This window comes from Squalius cephalus (assembly GCF_949319135.1).
Source record: "Squalius cephalus genome assembly, chromosome: 21".
Lineage (NCBI taxonomy): Eukaryota > Metazoa > Chordata > Actinopteri > Cypriniformes > Leuciscidae > Squalius > Squalius cephalus.
This window is the reverse complement of record NC_137142.1, coordinates 13,849,621-13,867,764: the sequence shown is the minus strand read 5'-3', so window position 1 is coordinate 13,867,764 and position 18,144 is coordinate 13,849,621. Positions and strand designations below refer to the sequence as shown.

General features: G+C 36.2%; 1 protein-coding gene across 6 annotated transcripts in view; it reads right to left on the bottom strand.

Moving 5' to 3' along the window:
* Window positions 1–18,144, bottom strand: part of slc35f3b (solute carrier family 35 member F3b) — a 72,662-nt gene that overhangs the window by 17,952 nt on the left and 36,566 nt on the right. Inside the window, exon 1 of one of the 6 annotated variants that reach the window (XM_079856223.1) lies at window positions 12,681–12,937. The exons of 2 other annotated variants lie outside the window; for them this stretch is intronic. In XM_079856223.1, coding sequence (XP_079712349.1) covers window positions 12,681–12,792 — 112 coding nt within the window. In that variant the 5' untranslated portion in view covers window positions 12,793–12,937. Of the gene's footprint in view, window positions 1–1,225; window positions 1,316–12,680; window positions 12,938–18,144 lie in introns of those variants that run through there. 3 more of the 6 variants (XM_079856224.1, XM_079856225.1, XM_079856227.1) reach the window with 3 other exon arrangements.

Here is an 18,144-nt window from a genome sequence, read left to right as displayed (position 1 = left end):
TTTTGGGCGATCGGATCACAAGTAGACAACCTCTTTAAGCTTAAAACGTTTCAGACCCTGTATTTAGCATCATCCACTTGATACCGGATTGACGGGTGACCAGTCAGGTGAAAACAGGGCTGTATGCACACCAAAGCTACATTTATTTGATCAAAAGCAGTCATTACTCCAGTCTTCAGTGTCACATGATCCTTCAGAGTCACATGATCCATCAGAAATCAATCTAATTATGCTGATTTGCTGCTTAAGAAACATTTGTTCTTATTATCAATGTTGAAAAAGGTTATGCTGCTTAATATTTTTGGTGATACATTACATAATATCTAAGATAAATCTATTGGTCTCTTAACAGTAGATGATACTACTTTTCTAGAATTTTTCAGAAACATGGCATAGCTGAAAGCTTCCATTTCAAATGAAAGACACTGGGAGCTCAATCATCATATGTTGGCCTATATCACAAAATACCCTGAAACCTAATCTTTATAGCAAGTGATTTAAAGTGAAAGATGATTTTCTCTTGAGACCTTCTAACTCATAACCAACAGCCTAGAGAAATTTCACACAGACAGATTGAGTGAAGACTGTAAGACAGCAGCCTATTTGTATTTTAGGATTTTTTTTACACGCACAAGCTTTAATTTTAGAGAAGCTGCATGTCCCAAACTCTCAGAGACTCTTTAAAGCAGCTTAATTATTTGCTGCATGGATTATACCTTTTAGAGTTCAACAGTCCACCCGAACACACTCTTTAACCTTCATGTATCTGCATCCTTTGGGATGTGCCTGGAGAAGCTTTCAACATCCAAACCACAACACAACAGCATGTTCATCCATAGATCTGTCTCTGTTAACAGAAGCTACAGTTTCCAAACAGAAAGAATCAAATAACTCCTAGTCAAACAACACCACCCACAGTGTATGTGTAAACCGAAACTATAGTGTACACTAATCTATATTTACACACAAACACACACACACTAGCAATGGAAGCTGTTGTCATATCATACACCACAGCAAATCTACAATCTGTTTAATTTCCAAAGATCGTTCTGTGGTAAATTCAACCTTACATTTGGGCCTCAGTAAACTAAACAAAAGCAATACTTTTAAAATTAGAATAGCAAATATTACTTTTTTTGCATGCATTTGTGACCATTTTAATTGCAGTCTGGAATCCTACAGAGATCATAAAAAAAAAAAAAAACGAACAGTGATCTCATACCTTTCATAAGCAGCGCTATTTGTCAAGAGTTGCTGCAGGGCACTTCAGCAGCAGTATTACACTGAGAATAAGTGTGTTCACCTGCACGTCGAGTGCAGATTTGCTTGTCTTTGAAAACAGCAACAACAGGCCACATTCACTGACATCTGAAAGGATGAAGAACAGCCAGATAAACTCAACCAGGAAGAGGAATTTTAAATGGCAAAATCATATAAGAAAAAAATGCAAATATTAGTAAGTGCACTGAATCTTTATGGGAAACCCAAAAAGCCATGAGGTGCATTTTTCATGTCAGATATTTCAAAGGACTCAACCTCAAAGCTCTTTTAAATGACCCATGAAATGTAAAGTGTTCATGGATGTGTGAAGCTACCCTTGAATACAAAGCATATCAGTCACTGCACTCTCCCAGCACTGCTGCTGTGTCTGTTTTCAAACCGACGCACCACTTCCCAGACCCCTCATAATGACCTGCCACTATCACTGAGTATTTAACATGTGGGTAATTATCTAAAAGCAGAAAAAAAGTGTTGTTACCATGGAGACTGATGATGCGATATAAATCTCTGAAGACACATGCTAATATATATAGTACTCAACATGCAAGCTCAGCAGAAATCTTAAAAGAAATTTGCATTGTGGAAGAAAAGAGTAAATAAATAAATGCAAAATAATATATAGGCTATATATATATAGCCTATATATATATATAGGCAATTAATAGGTAATTAATATATACAATTAATATATAGGCAATTAATAGGTAATTTTCATTGCCATTTAAGTGAAATTAATGAACTTAAATATACGAGCTTCATAAAAATGATCATTCTAGAAAAATTCAGATGGCACTTAAGAGGCTTTTGCATCTGAACTCTTCATTTATACATATTTATGAGAGAATAAATTATTATTATTATTATTATGAGAGAATAAAATAAATAAATTATATCCTATTTAAAATAATAATAATAATTCCATTAACTCTACCCTGTACCATCAAAACAATATGCATGTGGAAAAAATAAGCATGTGATTCGGCTGCTATAAGGAGATGTTAATGAGACTATTTTATCATATTATCATCAATTAATGCAGTTTCTGCAAGGATATTCTGTGTAATTAACAGTGAGAGAAAGTCCTTGACTCTTGACTTCAGAAGGACGTCTTTAGCAGAACTGATGGAGTCTAAATCAGAATGTCACTTACTGCTAATGACTTGACCTTCTTTTTTTTTTGACCTTCATAGCAATTTAAAATGATTTAAAAAGGTTCTCATGGAAGCCTTCTGATGTAATTTCTAAAGGATTAAGTGAAGTTAATGGCAATTTCTATTTCCATTTTTCACCATTAGACTGAGATCAGGTACTGGGAGGAAAGTGAAGAATTTAAGATAAAAAAGTGTGAAAAATAGAGGGAATGTTCCAAGAATCTTACATTATTACCTACTTTACTACTCCTTTCATGTCATTTCAGCATGCATCAAAGTGGGATTATTCCATTCTGCTGAGAGACTAATGAGATAATTATGACAACAAAAGTATTGCACTTATTTTATTTCATTTAAAGGGGTGGCTGATTATGATTTCACTTTTCCAACTTAGTGTGTAACGTTGCTGTTTGAGCATAAACAACATCTGCAAAGTTACAACGCTCAAAGCTCAAAGCAAAGGGAGATATTCGCTTTTATTCGGCTGGTAGGGACTACACGACATTCCTTTAGGGTTAGTGACATCACCAACCCTACAATTTACATAAACCCGCCCCCTGAACACGATTTATAGATTATTAAGACAGAATATGCTAATCAATGACCAGAAGATAATTACACATACGCTACACAAATTCATCAACTAACCATTCAGAAACGTCCTGTTGTATTCTACATGTTGTCACTTCTTCTTGAGTATCTCCATCATTGACTCCGTTGACATCATCTGACTCCAGTTTGAACATAAAAGGCTAAAAGTGTTTTAAATTTCCAGTGCATGTCTGTGTGAGGTAAAAGGACACAAGCTGTTGAAGCTCCACCCTCTGTGCCGGGAGCTCATTTGCATTTAAAGGAACAGACACAAAACGGTGCGTTTTTGCTCACCCTCAAAAAGTGACAACTTTAACATGCTATATAAAAATATCTGTGGGGTATTTTGAACTAAAACTTAACATGCACACTCTGGGGATATCAAAGACACATTTTACATCTTGTGAAAATGGCATTATACCACCCCTTTAAATTAAATTTAGTAGTATAATTTGTCAGTACAAATGAGTATTATAAATTTTGTATAGTAGTATAAATGTAACATAAATTGATTATAAAAACCCTGCCTTTAAATGCTGGTCTTTCACAAAGAAACTCATCATGTTTGGGGGTAGTTGGCATCAAAAAGTTTGAAAATGCCATAATTACTATATTTTGAAGATTACAATAGTGTTTTTTGGTCATTGTTGTAAAATAATCCCATACAGGGTTATCAAGACTCCAATTCGAAGCTAGCATTGCCATTCCCTTTTTTATGCATGAACACTTCTGAAGGGTTCTATTTCAATTTCTATTTTCAAAGGGTTTTATTTCATGGCTTCAAGTAACAGTTCTTCTTTTTGACAGGGAAGATTAAAATCGGTCTCTGCCAGAGGCTTGATGTTGAGTCAGGCGAGTGAGTGTTTCTCACAAAAAGCATTACAAAATGAATCGACGTGTCAAGAGCAGCACAGACAAAGTGCATCGGCAATGAGGGCGGCGGTCAGGGCTCTCAGTCACAAAATGACATAAAAGTACAGCCTCAAAGACGTGACAGATTTGAATCAGAGCCTCTGTGACCCAGACTCAGCAAATACTGTGACATAGTGAGCTTTAAAAAAAAGGAAAAAATAAGAAGTGGCAGGGAATGACATTTGGTAGGTGCTGGTGTAATGAGCACACAATCTGAACCCAAAAGCAATGGAAAAATATTAAGATTTAATGAGTCATCTTTCACCCTACTTCCTGCGTTAGCCAAAATATGTCTACAGCCCACAATGGCGAGTCTTAAAAATGCTGGATGAAAAATAATGGTAACTGCAACCATCTTGAGGAAGTCATAAAGTCAGATGATTGCTTAGTGTGACTGCCACGAAATATGAGCCTTTTGTAAAAGAACAGATGCTCATGATTATCCTTATGATTCCCTATTGTAGTATAATAATGTGCCAATGCATGCTCATACATTCATGCATCATTTTGAAGTGACATATGCCTTATAACTGACTCTAAGACTGGGTACCAGATGCGAGTGGCACAATGCGACTAGACAAAAGACAATTGAACCCATTGTAATCACTAATACTGTCTACACGACATGCAGTGCGACCTGACAAGACAAATCCCCGACAGTAAACTGGTGTTCTGTTCTATTTTTGACGTAAAAATAAATGGATTTTGAACCTTCGTGTCCGGTGCAGAAAGGCTACTTCTACATTAATTCGGATACAACTGAAAATGGTGTTTGCATTTCAAAACGCTCCCTGTCCATACCAGCGTTTTCAAGCGTTTTCCAAAAGTTTCTCGTCCATGCTGAAACGCCGGAAAATGATTAAATCATCTAACTGTAAATGCAAAAAAACTTAATAAAAGCTCACTGACATGATACAAAAGATCACCAGACATAATAAAGTTATTACGCTGTTCTTCAGTTCTGGCATGATTATTTTATTTTGCAAAATATCTCACCAATTACTTGTGTGACCTGGTCGCACTCTATCGACATTCCATGTATAACGTAATAACGTAATAATTGCCGCAGGGCAGCAATTGTGAGTACATTTTTGTCATCTTTGCAGTAATGTACCTGTAATAGGAAGGTTGTAAAAAGTAACAATTATCTTTAGCTTTACATATAATATAGCCTAGCACATATACTGGTAAAAACATAGATATCTATCAGTACAATGTGCCTAAGGCTACGTTTACACGACAACGATGCACTAAAAATGGAAACATTTTTTCCTTCGTGTTTTTCGCGTACAGACGACAACATTATCAAAATGATCCCGTTCACACGGATCCAGTAAAAAGATGAAAAACACTGTATTACACATGCCAGGCCAGTAGTTGGCAATGCCACTTTGTAAAGAAACACTTTGTGCCTATAGACACGTAATACGCATGATGTCACCGTTTCCACAAATTCACGTTTTTGTAGTTTACACTGAGATGATAACGGCACAGTTTTCAAAAACGTGCACTTTTTTTGCACGTTTTTAGGCCCCCAAAACACAGCTGTCGTGTAAATGAACGACCAAAACGCATAAAAAGTTTTCAGTTTTAAATTGAAAATGGTGTCGTATAAATAGCCCCTAAAACTGCATCATCGCGTTCAAACACAGTTTCAAAAACTACATTCTCATTCTCATTCTACACTACAATGTGAAAACAGCATTTTCAAATCTATCCACAGTTTATCCATGTTTAGCAGGACAAAAACACTGTCTCAATGTGGACAGAACGGATGTGTTTTTAAATGTATCCAGTTTGGACGTAGCTTAAATTGTGCACACACACACCTAGAAACCTTTTCTTGCCCTATTTTGAACGCACCTGTGAGCTTTACGTAGTCTTTCGTGGCTTGTTTGTCTCTGCAGTGCAGATCTCTCTTGCTGATAACTGCCAGTTCTTTGTAGAGCCAACTCTGCACAGAGCTCAACCAGCATGAAAGAGCACAGCCTTCTCTCTCACACACGCAATACGGAGCAGGTACATGCTATTTTGTAATGGCATCATGAGCGTGTCTGGGACATCAGTGAGTGCATGACTTCAAACAGTTAGAGATGAAATATGTTCGTGTTGCCATCTGGGTAACAGTGGTACAGCTCTGCAGTGCAGCATCCCATGGATTCGGGAACAGCACGGCTTTTAGTGGATTTCTCTACATGTCCTTGAAGGAATATAGCCTATCATGTTAAATGCAAGTTAAGATCTGTTGAAAGAATTAGAGGCATGTTGCCTGTTATCACAGAAAACAATTGATTCATTTTTCATTGATTCATTGATTTTATGTTCAACTCGAAAATGTTCAGCAGGATTTTTAATGGGTTCCCTTTCGAGGGAACATCTGCATCTCGTTCCCTTCTCAGGGAACTGGGTTATACACAGTACATAACCCAGAGATGTTCTTTTGTATCCTGAAAAATTGTATCACGGTTTACACAAAAATATTAAGCAGCACAACTGCTTTCAACATTGATAATGATACGAATTTTGGCAACACTTCACTTAAGCTTTCATGTATAATGCATTATAAAGGTATTCATAATGTAATATTTGATGCATTAAATTTTTTCATAAAGTTGTTTCAGGTTGTTTAATGAATAGATCAGAATAATAATGTATTGGGCTGCGTTTCCTGAAACCTTCTTAAAGGGTAACTCTCGCCAAAATGCAACCTAGGGTCTTTTTGTTAATCTACCCGAGGCAAACTTTCGTTTAAAAGCATAATTAGAATGGAAACGCCAGTTTTAAGTTTGACCGTATTTTCGTTTTCGGTCAAAATGCCTTTTGAATGGGAGTGCTTGGGGCACTTCTATGATAGCATCAAAAGTCGCTTTTTTAAAAACTTTGCTCGTATCACCAGGGGCTCCACACATGAATTCAAGCATTGAGAACATTGTTTGTGTACACAGAGTTTACTAAAAAAAAAAGATTTTGATCAACTCACTGTAGCTGTGTCCGCCGGCATTTCGACAGTCAAAAATAGTCGAACTCCGAATGCAACGTAACAGGGAGGGGAGTAAAGATGGAAAGCTCCTAAAGCTTAGTTCCATATAAATTCATGGATAATTTGTTGTTTTGTCGTTAGTGAAAATCAATATTGACCTTGTATTTGAAAAAGGATGCTCATATAAGAAGCAATACTAAAATTCAGAGTCAGTTCATTCACATTCGGAGTTCGACTATTTTTGACTGTCGAAATGCCGGCGGACACAGCTACAGTGAGTTGTTCAAAATCTTTCTTTTTAGTAAACTCTGTGTACACAAACAATGTTCTCAATGCTGGAGTTCATGTGTAGAGCCCCTGGTGATACTTCGAGCTTGTGTCGAGCCTTCTTAGTGTTTTAAAAATAGTGATTTTTGATGCTATCATAGAAGTGCCCCAAGCACTCCCATTCAAAAGGCATTTTGACCGAAAACGAAAATACGGTCAAACTTAAAACTGGCGTTTCCATTCCAATTCTGCTTTTAAATGGAAGTTTGCCTAGGGGAGATTAACAAAAAGACCCTAGGTTGCATTTTGGCGAGAGTTACCCTTTAACTCTACGTCGTTCTTAAGTTACACCTGTACCTTATATAATACGTGTTTCCCGAAACCTTCTGTAAGTCATACGTTCGGAAGGTTGGTCTGGACCACTCTTAGCTTTACCTTATCACTGTTGCAGGTCTATACGAATATAATTCTGAAGTTTTAATACACCCAGACAGTGTTCAGTTAGGCTAATTCAAGTGTTTTCATGCAAAGAATAAAATTGTCATTACACTGATTGTTGTTAGATTTTTAATTATATTATTATATATATTATTAATTTTAATTAAAGAGCGCTTTTAAAGGCCAGTGAAAGCATAGGCCACTGTCGGTTAAGTCCTAGGCCTATTCGGACGCTAATTGTTTCTCATGGGCTCGTACAGTATTTTAAACATTTACAGAGGTAAGTCAGTGATTTTAGTGCCGTCCAAATCCATAATATCCGTGTTTTTTCTCACCCAACCCGCGTAAAAATCCCTGGCCAAATTAGTACCTACTGTTTTTTGACAAACAGGTCATGTGGTAATTTAATTGCCGTCTCCACATCTCTGAGTTTACAAGAAGAGATTCAAAATCCACTGTTTTAATCCTTTTTGATCACTGCCGAGCACCGTACGTAAGATGTACACTTTTATTACTGAAATGCTGGAAAGTATTTACAAGAACAATATTTCATCGCAGCTCTACCTCAGCGAACAAAAATGGGAAAGAAAAGAAAGCATGTAAAAATTTGAAATGTTTATTATGGCAGCAGTATGATACAATTTAAAAATATGTAGGCTAGGCTATTTTAGGCTATTATAGTTTGGATTATGTTTTATAATATCCCATGAGTCCTAATAAATGCAATTTCAACTATTTCTTCTTTTATAAAGAACACCGCTTTCTCACATAATGCAGTGAAGCAGCCCCTGCACGAGAGAATAATTGATTCTCGAGCCATCGATATCAACCAATTCAGCAGCATCGCCACGGACAGCACCGGGTGACGTCGCACGTAAGAAGGTATACTGTATCTTAAGCAGTTTCCTAAGGTATGGTTCGGGGAACACGCCTAGAAATGGTATACCTTAAGTTAAGTTATACCTTAAGAGTCTTCGTAGCGCGCTAAGAGACAACGTTATCGGGAAACGCAGCCCTGATTACAATTATTTACAAGGTCATAAAATGCATTATAAGGTGCATTACAAGCCATAAATAATGCAATTAAAATACTTGTAATAACGCATTATATATATATATATATATATATATCATATATATATAATACATAATTATATATAATGATATATAATATCATTGTTTTGCTGTATTTTTGATCAAATAAATGCATCCCGGGTGAGCATACTACTTTTAAAAACATTTATTATATTTAGAATATATTTCATGTTAATCAACAGTATGTCACAGATGCTTAACCTGCATTTTACCTAAAATATATCTTTAATTTTCAAATAATCTTTTGATCATTAATCTCTTTATTATGCAACAAAATGTACTTGCTAAATTAGTAGCTTGGTGAAAGTCTCTGCATTCCAGTCGTCCAGAACTGCTAAGAATGGCAGATGTTGTGCTGTAGCATGATAAAGGCCCTCATAAATTACTAATCATTTATGCTGACACCACCCATATGTTTTCAAACTCGTTGCTTATGGTCCGCAGTGGTGCTGTTCCAGATTTATAAAGTAAGAAGACAATCTCTTCCTATGCAATTAAAGAAAAAATATATATTATTCAGCATCATGTTACAAGACACAGCAACTCACTTAAACATATAGGCCTGGTTTCACAGACAGGGCTTAGATTAAGCCAGGATTAGAACCTTAGTTAAATTAGGATATTTATAGAAATATGCCTTACAAAACAAGGGCACTGACATATTTTAAGAGTGCAAGTTGCTTTCAGTTAAAACAGCTCAAATATAAATTTTAGTCTGGGAATAGCTTAACCCTGAAACTGGGGGGTTGTGTCTAAACATTCTCATCATGGTCAGATCATATCCATCTATATGCAGAAATGTAATTTCTGGTGGGTTTATTTTTTCAGCATCTGATGGGCAACATTAGTCTGGGGATGATGATGATGCTGCTGGAAAATACAGTAGTCAGAAGTACTGACGGGACGTTTGTGTTTGTGTCAGTAGAAGTCTATGAAAACAAGTGGCTGTGAACTGTGTGTGTGTGTTTTGGTGCTGCAGGTCAGTGAACCCTGGAGTGTCGAGCTAGAAGAACAGATGCCTGGGATGTCACACTCTGTTGTGACCCTGCTCACGGCTCACAGACATGACAGAGAAAAGCATATCCCTGCCAGTCGCCCACTGTGTGTGTGTATGGCTGTGCACTGCAGTATTGAGCATCGGAGACGTTTAAGTGGATTGTTGAGTCATTGGCTCTTTTCTGTTGATCAAATACAAACATTGTTCAGTGACTAAACTGAACAGAGTCCAACCACCTCTCTGTCTCCTCCACAACAGCCTATAAATCCTGAAGAAAGACTGCAGTTTTACAGACTGGAGGCACGCCAGCGTTCTTGTTCTAGATCAATACATAATAGATAGAGCGTAAGTCCCCTGCTGAATCTAATTGATGAGCTAGTGCTGCCGGTGTCTCCCCAGACACAGCTTTCCACACTAATGTCCTGACAGTGTGAAGTGCCCAGAATCTGACAGTTAACTTGCCGCTTTCGACTTAAGTATACAATACTAATCCAGCTCAGTCCGTAAACACTGAGACAAGTGTGCCGAAACTCATCAATACAAAGCATTTTTGATCAGATGAAGAAGACGATGTGAGGCACAGCGGATCTAAATGTAGCAGTCACTTTATTAAACAAAACAAAAACACGCTAACCTCAAAGTACAAAGTAGACAACACCAGACAATGAACAACTGAAAATCAGGGGAATATATACACAAGCTAATGAACTAAAATGAAACAGGTGTGAGTAACCAATTAAAAACCTTGGTAACCAATGATGAGCGAGAAAATAGAAACTATGGAAACATGAACTAAAAGTTCACAAAAATGGATATTAATGGACAAATGTAGATTGTGATGTGCAACGAAACATCAAATCAGAAAGCGAGCTGACGGAAGCATAACACGACTTCATCCAATCCTTTTTCTTATTTCCAAACTGTCCAAACTTCAGGGACTGTACGTGCCAAATGGTTAATATATATTAATATAAAATTCAAGACTTCCTGAATATCTTTGTTCTGTAATCCATATAAGAAATCTACATGTTTGAAATGACGTTTGTATGAGATTTCTCCCCCCCTCTAGTGCGCTAAACAAGAAACATAAGCACCCATTTCCACTCACGCAAAACGCCTCTTAGTCTGGATGACGTGTATCCAAACCCAAACATATCACGAGCAACATGCACAAGTTATTCTTAGACTGAAGCTCTGAATCAAACTGATTGATGTCAGAAAGACATAAAAAAACTCACAGCAACATAGTTGTTTTGTGCCACGGCTGACTGGTGTGAAATATATTTGATTAAAACGCTTCAATTAAAGAGTTGGTTATGTACCAATAATAAAAAATAAAAAAACGGCCTGGCTTCCAAACAGGGACGCAGAGTTCTTACAAAAAGCCAAGATCTGAACAGAAAGAGTTTGGCAGTGAAGGCGCGTGAGTCACATCAGTGTAATGACTCACTGCAGGTTTATTACAGCCTCTTACTTCTGCCACCCTGCATTAGACTTACCGCCTGACGGAGGAATGGTTCGGGTTTACAGATTCATCTGGCTCAACGTGTGAGCTGAAATGAATCTCAGCACTTATAAGTAGGCTGATAACTAAACGCTGTATAACTCTATTTCGCATTGAGTGCGTGGAAATGTGATTGTTTAACAAGCAGCCTAAAACTGATAGCTACTATTTTCATTTTATTTCATTTTGGGGGAAATCAACCTGGAAATGGTTTACTTGAAATTGTCTTTGCACAGTATGTGAGAAAGTGTGTTGACATCTTAAAAATGACTCATTTCAGTCTCACATTCAATATTCTGTACCTCACCTCAAAGAAAGCCCACAAGGCCCACCAGATCTCTGAACTGCCAACATCAACCTTTTAGTAATCATAGAAGCTGCCAGAATTTGTCTGCAGGCAGGCCTAAACCACTGCAACAGTATGAGTAGACCCTTGGGTCTGAGCCAGAGCTGAAACCAAAGACCATTGAGTGTTTAACATCCCACTTCATTCACTATATTAGACGTAAACAAAACCACACAACCACTCAGCTTCAGGGGAAAGAGCATGTACAGGGTTCATACATCATGGAAATGGGAAAGTATGGGACATGTACTCAGCCTGGTGTTATTGTGATCAATAATAACAATAGTATTATATGCACAGAAATGCTACAGTATTATAAAATTGCAAGTGATAAATAAAAAGTATGATTTAAAATACTATTATTATTCATGTCAACAATATAGTTACCAAATTGCCTCACGATATCATTTCTGGCAGCTGGCATATTAATGACTGAGTGCTTATATATAACAACAAGTAAAACATAATCTGCAGTTCTCCAGTAATTTAACTGTCAAAAGCTTTGCCAAAAGCTTTAAGTGTTTCTTTTAAGTTTCTGTCTGCAATAACAAGCAGATGCACTTTTTGCATCATCTTCTGGACAAAAGGAATGAATCGTTCGATGAAAATACGAGATAATCAGCATATCTTCCTCTTTTAAATCCATGCAAAAATTTCTAAAGGAATTTCTATCATAATTTGGAAGACATCATAATCATAATTCCACAAAATTTGACATGGTTCTTGTATATGATCAGATAAGGATTGATGCCAAATTATGACACACACACACAAAAAAAAACATATAGGCATGTCTTTAGGATTTGAATGAATGCAAATGTATTGTATTTGATGTATTTTTAACCTCGACAATAATCTGTTTATATTCTGACCATAAATAGCGCAGAGAACAGCCAAACATCTGCACTGTGATGCGTAAAGCCAAAGGAGACATTAGGTGTTCCTCCGTATAATTAGCTTATTTTGCGGATGCGCTACAGTTCGATTTAAATTACAAAGACTATAGAATCCAAGCACACTTAACTGCGCCTTAAGACATGAAAGAAAGCAGACCGCCGAACAGAATGAGGTTAAATCTCGAATCGTGTTGCGGACGGAGCCCGTTGCGCACGTACCTCTCACTTTGGTCAGGGTGAGCACCGGACTGTTACAGGCGGACAGCGGCGCGACCCGGGCCGAATGTTTCTTCATATTGACGAGCTCGGACAGACGGAGCTCAAGCCGCATCGACTACATCCCTAAAGCTGATTGTTTCCGAACTGCTCTCGATGTATCGTGCGCCTCCTCTAACGTTACCCCTGATCTCTGCTCTCCCCTCCCACTAAACACTCTGCGGTATAGCCTACATGCTCCACGCGGGACAGTCACAGTGCTGCAGTTCATTTCTTCTGCCCTATACAGATTTGCACCGGAGTTTTAAAAGCTTAGGTATATACACCTCTGCAATGATGTTGATTCTGCCAGCTGCGTCGCTGTACTAGCATGTTAACCTTCTTTATCTTCACTAATGTAAATGTAAGACCAAAGTCATATGTTTAACCACGAGAAAGAGACATCAATTAAAACAAATTGAGACATAGCCTATACACAACAAACACACGAACCCTTTGGAATATAAAACTGGAAAATTTGAAAAATTTCAAATTGAAACAATGAATAATGATTATATATAATGATTATAATACATATTTTTTTTAACATATTTTTATTACTGAATTATTTTAATTTGTAATATTTTTCAAATTATAATAATAATATAATAATTACAAAAAGAAAACAACATTGCCATAAACACAAATACAATTTGTTAACCGAACAGAAAATAAAATACTATTAATAATAGTTTTCAATTTAACTTAAAATAATAATTATAATAACAATACATTTCTTTAAAATACTGCTTTTATTTCCAAATGTATCAAGTTTTTTTTTTATTTGATATAATTCATATTATATATATATTTCATATATATATTTATTTATATTATTTAATGAATTAATTGAGGTCACAAGAAATGCATATAGGATAAAGTGGGAATAATTGTCACACTATCACTTAGCATTTTTGCCATTACAGTGGTGTAAAGTATTTGAGTAAATATAATTAGTTACTGTACTTAAGTATCTTTTTTTGGCTACTTTGTATCAGAGTATCAGTCAATTTTACTCTCTAGTCTACTCTACATACTATTTACTCCAACAGATTTGTGATGAGCAATGCCATTAATTGTTACATTTTTGGCATGGCACCTACTGTAACTTATTTTGCAGCAGTTTATTTCTGCTACAAAGTAAGTGATAGCGCCATCTACAGGGCATTGAATGTACATCTTAAGCGTTTTGCTTTTACTCACCAAAACTTGTCAACAAGGCTACTTTAAGCGAATGTGAGTGCATTAGCAGGCGTAGTTGCTGTATCGCAGGTTTTTCATATCTGAGATGAGGAAATGGCAACAGCTGCTGATGAAGCCCAAACCAGCACGTCCAGTGCAAGTGGGCTTTGACTATTTAATTTGACTTAACATTATTTTATTTTTCTGTAAAATTGAAGAGACCATTTAGAAGGATATTGGTTTATTAAATGGTTTGCCAGCTGATGTACCTTTTGATAATATAATAAAAAATCTAACAACAATCAGTGTAATGACAATTTAATTCTTTGCATGAAAACACTGGAATTAGCCTAACTGAACACTGTAGGTGTATTAAAACTTCAGAATTATATTCGTATAGAACTGCAACAGTGATAAGGTAAAGCTAAGAGTGGTCCAGACCAACCTTCCGAACGTATGACTTACAGAAGGTATACTTAACTAAGAACGTTTCGGGAAACACGTATTAACGATAAGGTACAGCTTAAGGTGTAACTTAAGAATGATATAGCGTTAAGAAGGTTTCGGGAAACGCAGCCCATATCAGCCAAATAAGTGAGTGTTGTAAAATGCAATTAACTGTTGCTAAACCTGAGGACGTGCTTGATATTAAACCGTTTTAATAAAAGCACATTAAGAAGCAAAATAGACACTGTTCCCCAGGCGGCTTTCTGTGTGCGCTCCGAGACTGAGCTGAACGCATATATGCGAAGTACATGTGGGCTTCGGATACACGGCTAAACGGTCAAATCGCCTACACACAAAGATTCTCATGTGCCAAGTATTCTCATAAACACAGTCGGATTTCAATATTGACCAATATAATCATGATTATGATTTTTGCCAAAATCGAGCAGCCCTACAACCTGCCCAAACTAAAAATAAATAAATAAATAATAATAATAATAATAATTTTTTATATATATATACAGTGTATATATATATTATATATATATATATACATAGTTGACCCTGAATGACAGGCATATCTGCCTCATTCCGAGCTGTGTTTGAAACACTTCAGAGGGACAACAACAGGAGACAGGAAATTCCCATTCAAACCTTCAGAACTGGGAAGAGAAAGAGATCAGGAGAGAGTGTGTGAGTGTTCCCTTCCTTCTGTGAGAAATTATTCACCTTCCAGAACCCTAAAAGAAGATTTAATCCTGACTTTAACTGGAACAAGAGAGACTCCTCCAAGACTCTAACCTTCCCATTTACCTTCCTCCTCTTTCTCCTGTTTTATGTACTGGGTTCCTGAACATTTTCCACTCCTGCTTTCATCACAGCTAGGCTGTGTTTAAAGTTGAATGACTACAAATGATTTAAAACGAACATGGAATATCATGACAGAAACCAGAACAGGATCTCTGGAGTGGAATATATACCTGTGATCCATCATGAGTCACAAAGGTCACGTGTCACTTAGGCCTCCACATGAAAAATACTGCAGATAGCGTCATGGAAGGATGATTTTATTAGGCACTCTCATTTTGACATTCTGCAATACATTTCATGAATGATGGTCTTGACATTGTATCAGAGTTCAGTGCATTAGAGACATGGCTTTAAAGGTGAAGCTTGTAATTTCTGAACCATTGTACACAAACAGAATAATTAATAAATAAATAAATAAAAGAACTTTAAAAATAATGACGATTTAAAATAACCTTCAGCCCCAGTAACATCAGTCAAATAAAACAGATTTATGCCACTCCAGTGCTTTGACACTTAATCTTTAAGATGGTCAAGCTGGTTTTGGAACACAGAAGCTGTTTTTTACTGGTCCATTTGAGTTTATAAGCTCTACACTCTTAGAAATAAAGGTTCTTTATTTGCATTGATGGTTCCATGAAGAACCTTTGCCATCCATGGAACCCTTCCAATGCACAAAAGGTTCTTTATTAGATAAAGATTTTTAAAATGTCCTTCAAACCAAGAAAAAAATGGTTATTTTAAGAACGGTTGCCTTAAAGGTTCTTTGTGGAAACAAAAATGGTTCTTCTATGGTAACCATGTGAAAACCCCCTTTTGAAACCTTTATTAATCAGTTGATCAAAATGGTTGAAACTAGGTCCACCAGATGGAAGTCCAGCTAATCAACCGTCTGGACAATTTGTACCAGTTAATGACCATAAACGATCAGCTTAAAAAGAATCTAAATCATATAAAGTTACTGCCTTCTAGCTATGTTTTAATTATTAGCATCTTTATATGAAATTTGATGAGTGTGAGTTGAAATGAGGGTTTATGGACACATATAGTGACAGCATCAGTATTTTAACCTTCCTTCCTTCCTTCCTTCCTTCCTTCCTTCCTTCCTTCCTTCCTTCCTTCCTTCCTTCCTTCCTTCCTTCCTTCCTTCCTTCCTTCCTTTCATTCATCACAGATTCATCACTGCTTTTATCTAAATATGCACACTTGCTTGCAGTATTTCGTCTCCATGATGCTTGACTAAAAATTATAAATATATATATATATATATATATATATATATATATATATATATATATATATATATATATATATATATATATATATATATATATTTATGATTGTAAACTAAAAATGATGTACAACTATTTATAAAAAAAAACATTAGTAAATCAGTAAGAATAAGTCGATTAAAGGAAAATTCTGCCATATGCACCATTTACCAGATATTATTGCAAATTTACATTCTAAGGAAATTTAGCATTTGATGAAACACACACACACACACACACACACACACACACACACACACACACACACACACACACACACACACACACACACACACACACACACACTAATATGTATATATATATATATATATATATATATGTATGTATATACTGTATGTATGATATATATATATTAGCTGTAAAAAATAAATTGTTTATTTTACATTGTTTATCCTTTTGATCTTTCATTCAAAAAATGTTGCTAAAATCTAACCTTTCATTGAAGTAAAATAATTGAAAGTGGGGGGAAATCACATTATGAAATAAATGTTTTTCTCCAAAACACGTTGGCCACAATTATTGACACCCCTAGAATGTTTTACAAGTAAAATATCTCTGAAGTATATTCCCATTAATATTTACTTTTTTTTAGCACACCAGGGTGACTAGGAACATGAAATTGTCTAGCTAGCTATAACTTCTTGTTTCACATGAGTTTAAATATGAGGAAACACAAAGGCCAAATGCCCTTAATCATCCATGAGTAAAATGGATGAGTAAATCGCAATGAGTAAAACCAAAGAATATAGTTTGAGCATCACAAAATAGAAAGTGGCTGTAAGAAAATAGCTAAAGAATTAAAAAATCCCCATTTTGACCATCAGGGCAATAATTAAGAAGTTCCAATCAATTAAAGATGTTACGAATCTGCCAGGAAGAGGACGTGTGTCTATATTGTCTTGAAAGTTTGAGTGGCCAAAGACTCTCCAAGGATCACAGATGGATAATTGCAGAGATTACTTGGGGGTCAGAAAGCCTAAAAAAATATATCAAACAACCATCACCACATTTTGTTTAGGAGGGTATTAAGAAAAATCCTCCTCGCTCCTCCAAAAATAAACTCCAGCATATTCAGTTCTCAGACATGACTGGAACTTCAAAAGGGACCAGATTCTGTGGTCAAATGAAACAACAAAAAAAAAGGCTTTTTGGCAGCAAACCCACCAGATGTGTAGATAGATGCAGAACAGGGATAAAAAGTACCCCATGCCTACGGTTAAATACACTGCTGGATCTTATATGTTGCGGGCCTATTTTTTTGCTGGAGGTCCTGGACATCTTGTTCAGATACATGGTATTATGGATTTTTGCAAACACCAACAGATAAAAAATCAAAACCTGACGGCCTCTGCTAGAAATCTTATAATGGGCCATGGTTGGATCTTCCATCAGAACAATGGTCCAAAACAAACATCAAAATCAACATAAAAATGGGTAACTGAGCACAAAATGAAGCTTCTGCCATGACTGTCCCAGTCCCCTAAACTGGACCCTATAGAAAATGAGTGGGGTGAACTGAGGAGAAGAAGCGCCAACATGAACTTCAGAATCTGAAGGAACTGGAGAGATTCTGTATGGAGGAATTTGTCAGTTGTTCTCAAACTCATTATAGAAGAAAACTCAGAGCTGTTATCTTGGCAAAAGGAGGTTGCAAGAAGTATTTAATAACAGGGAGCCAATAATTATGGCCAGCGTTTTTT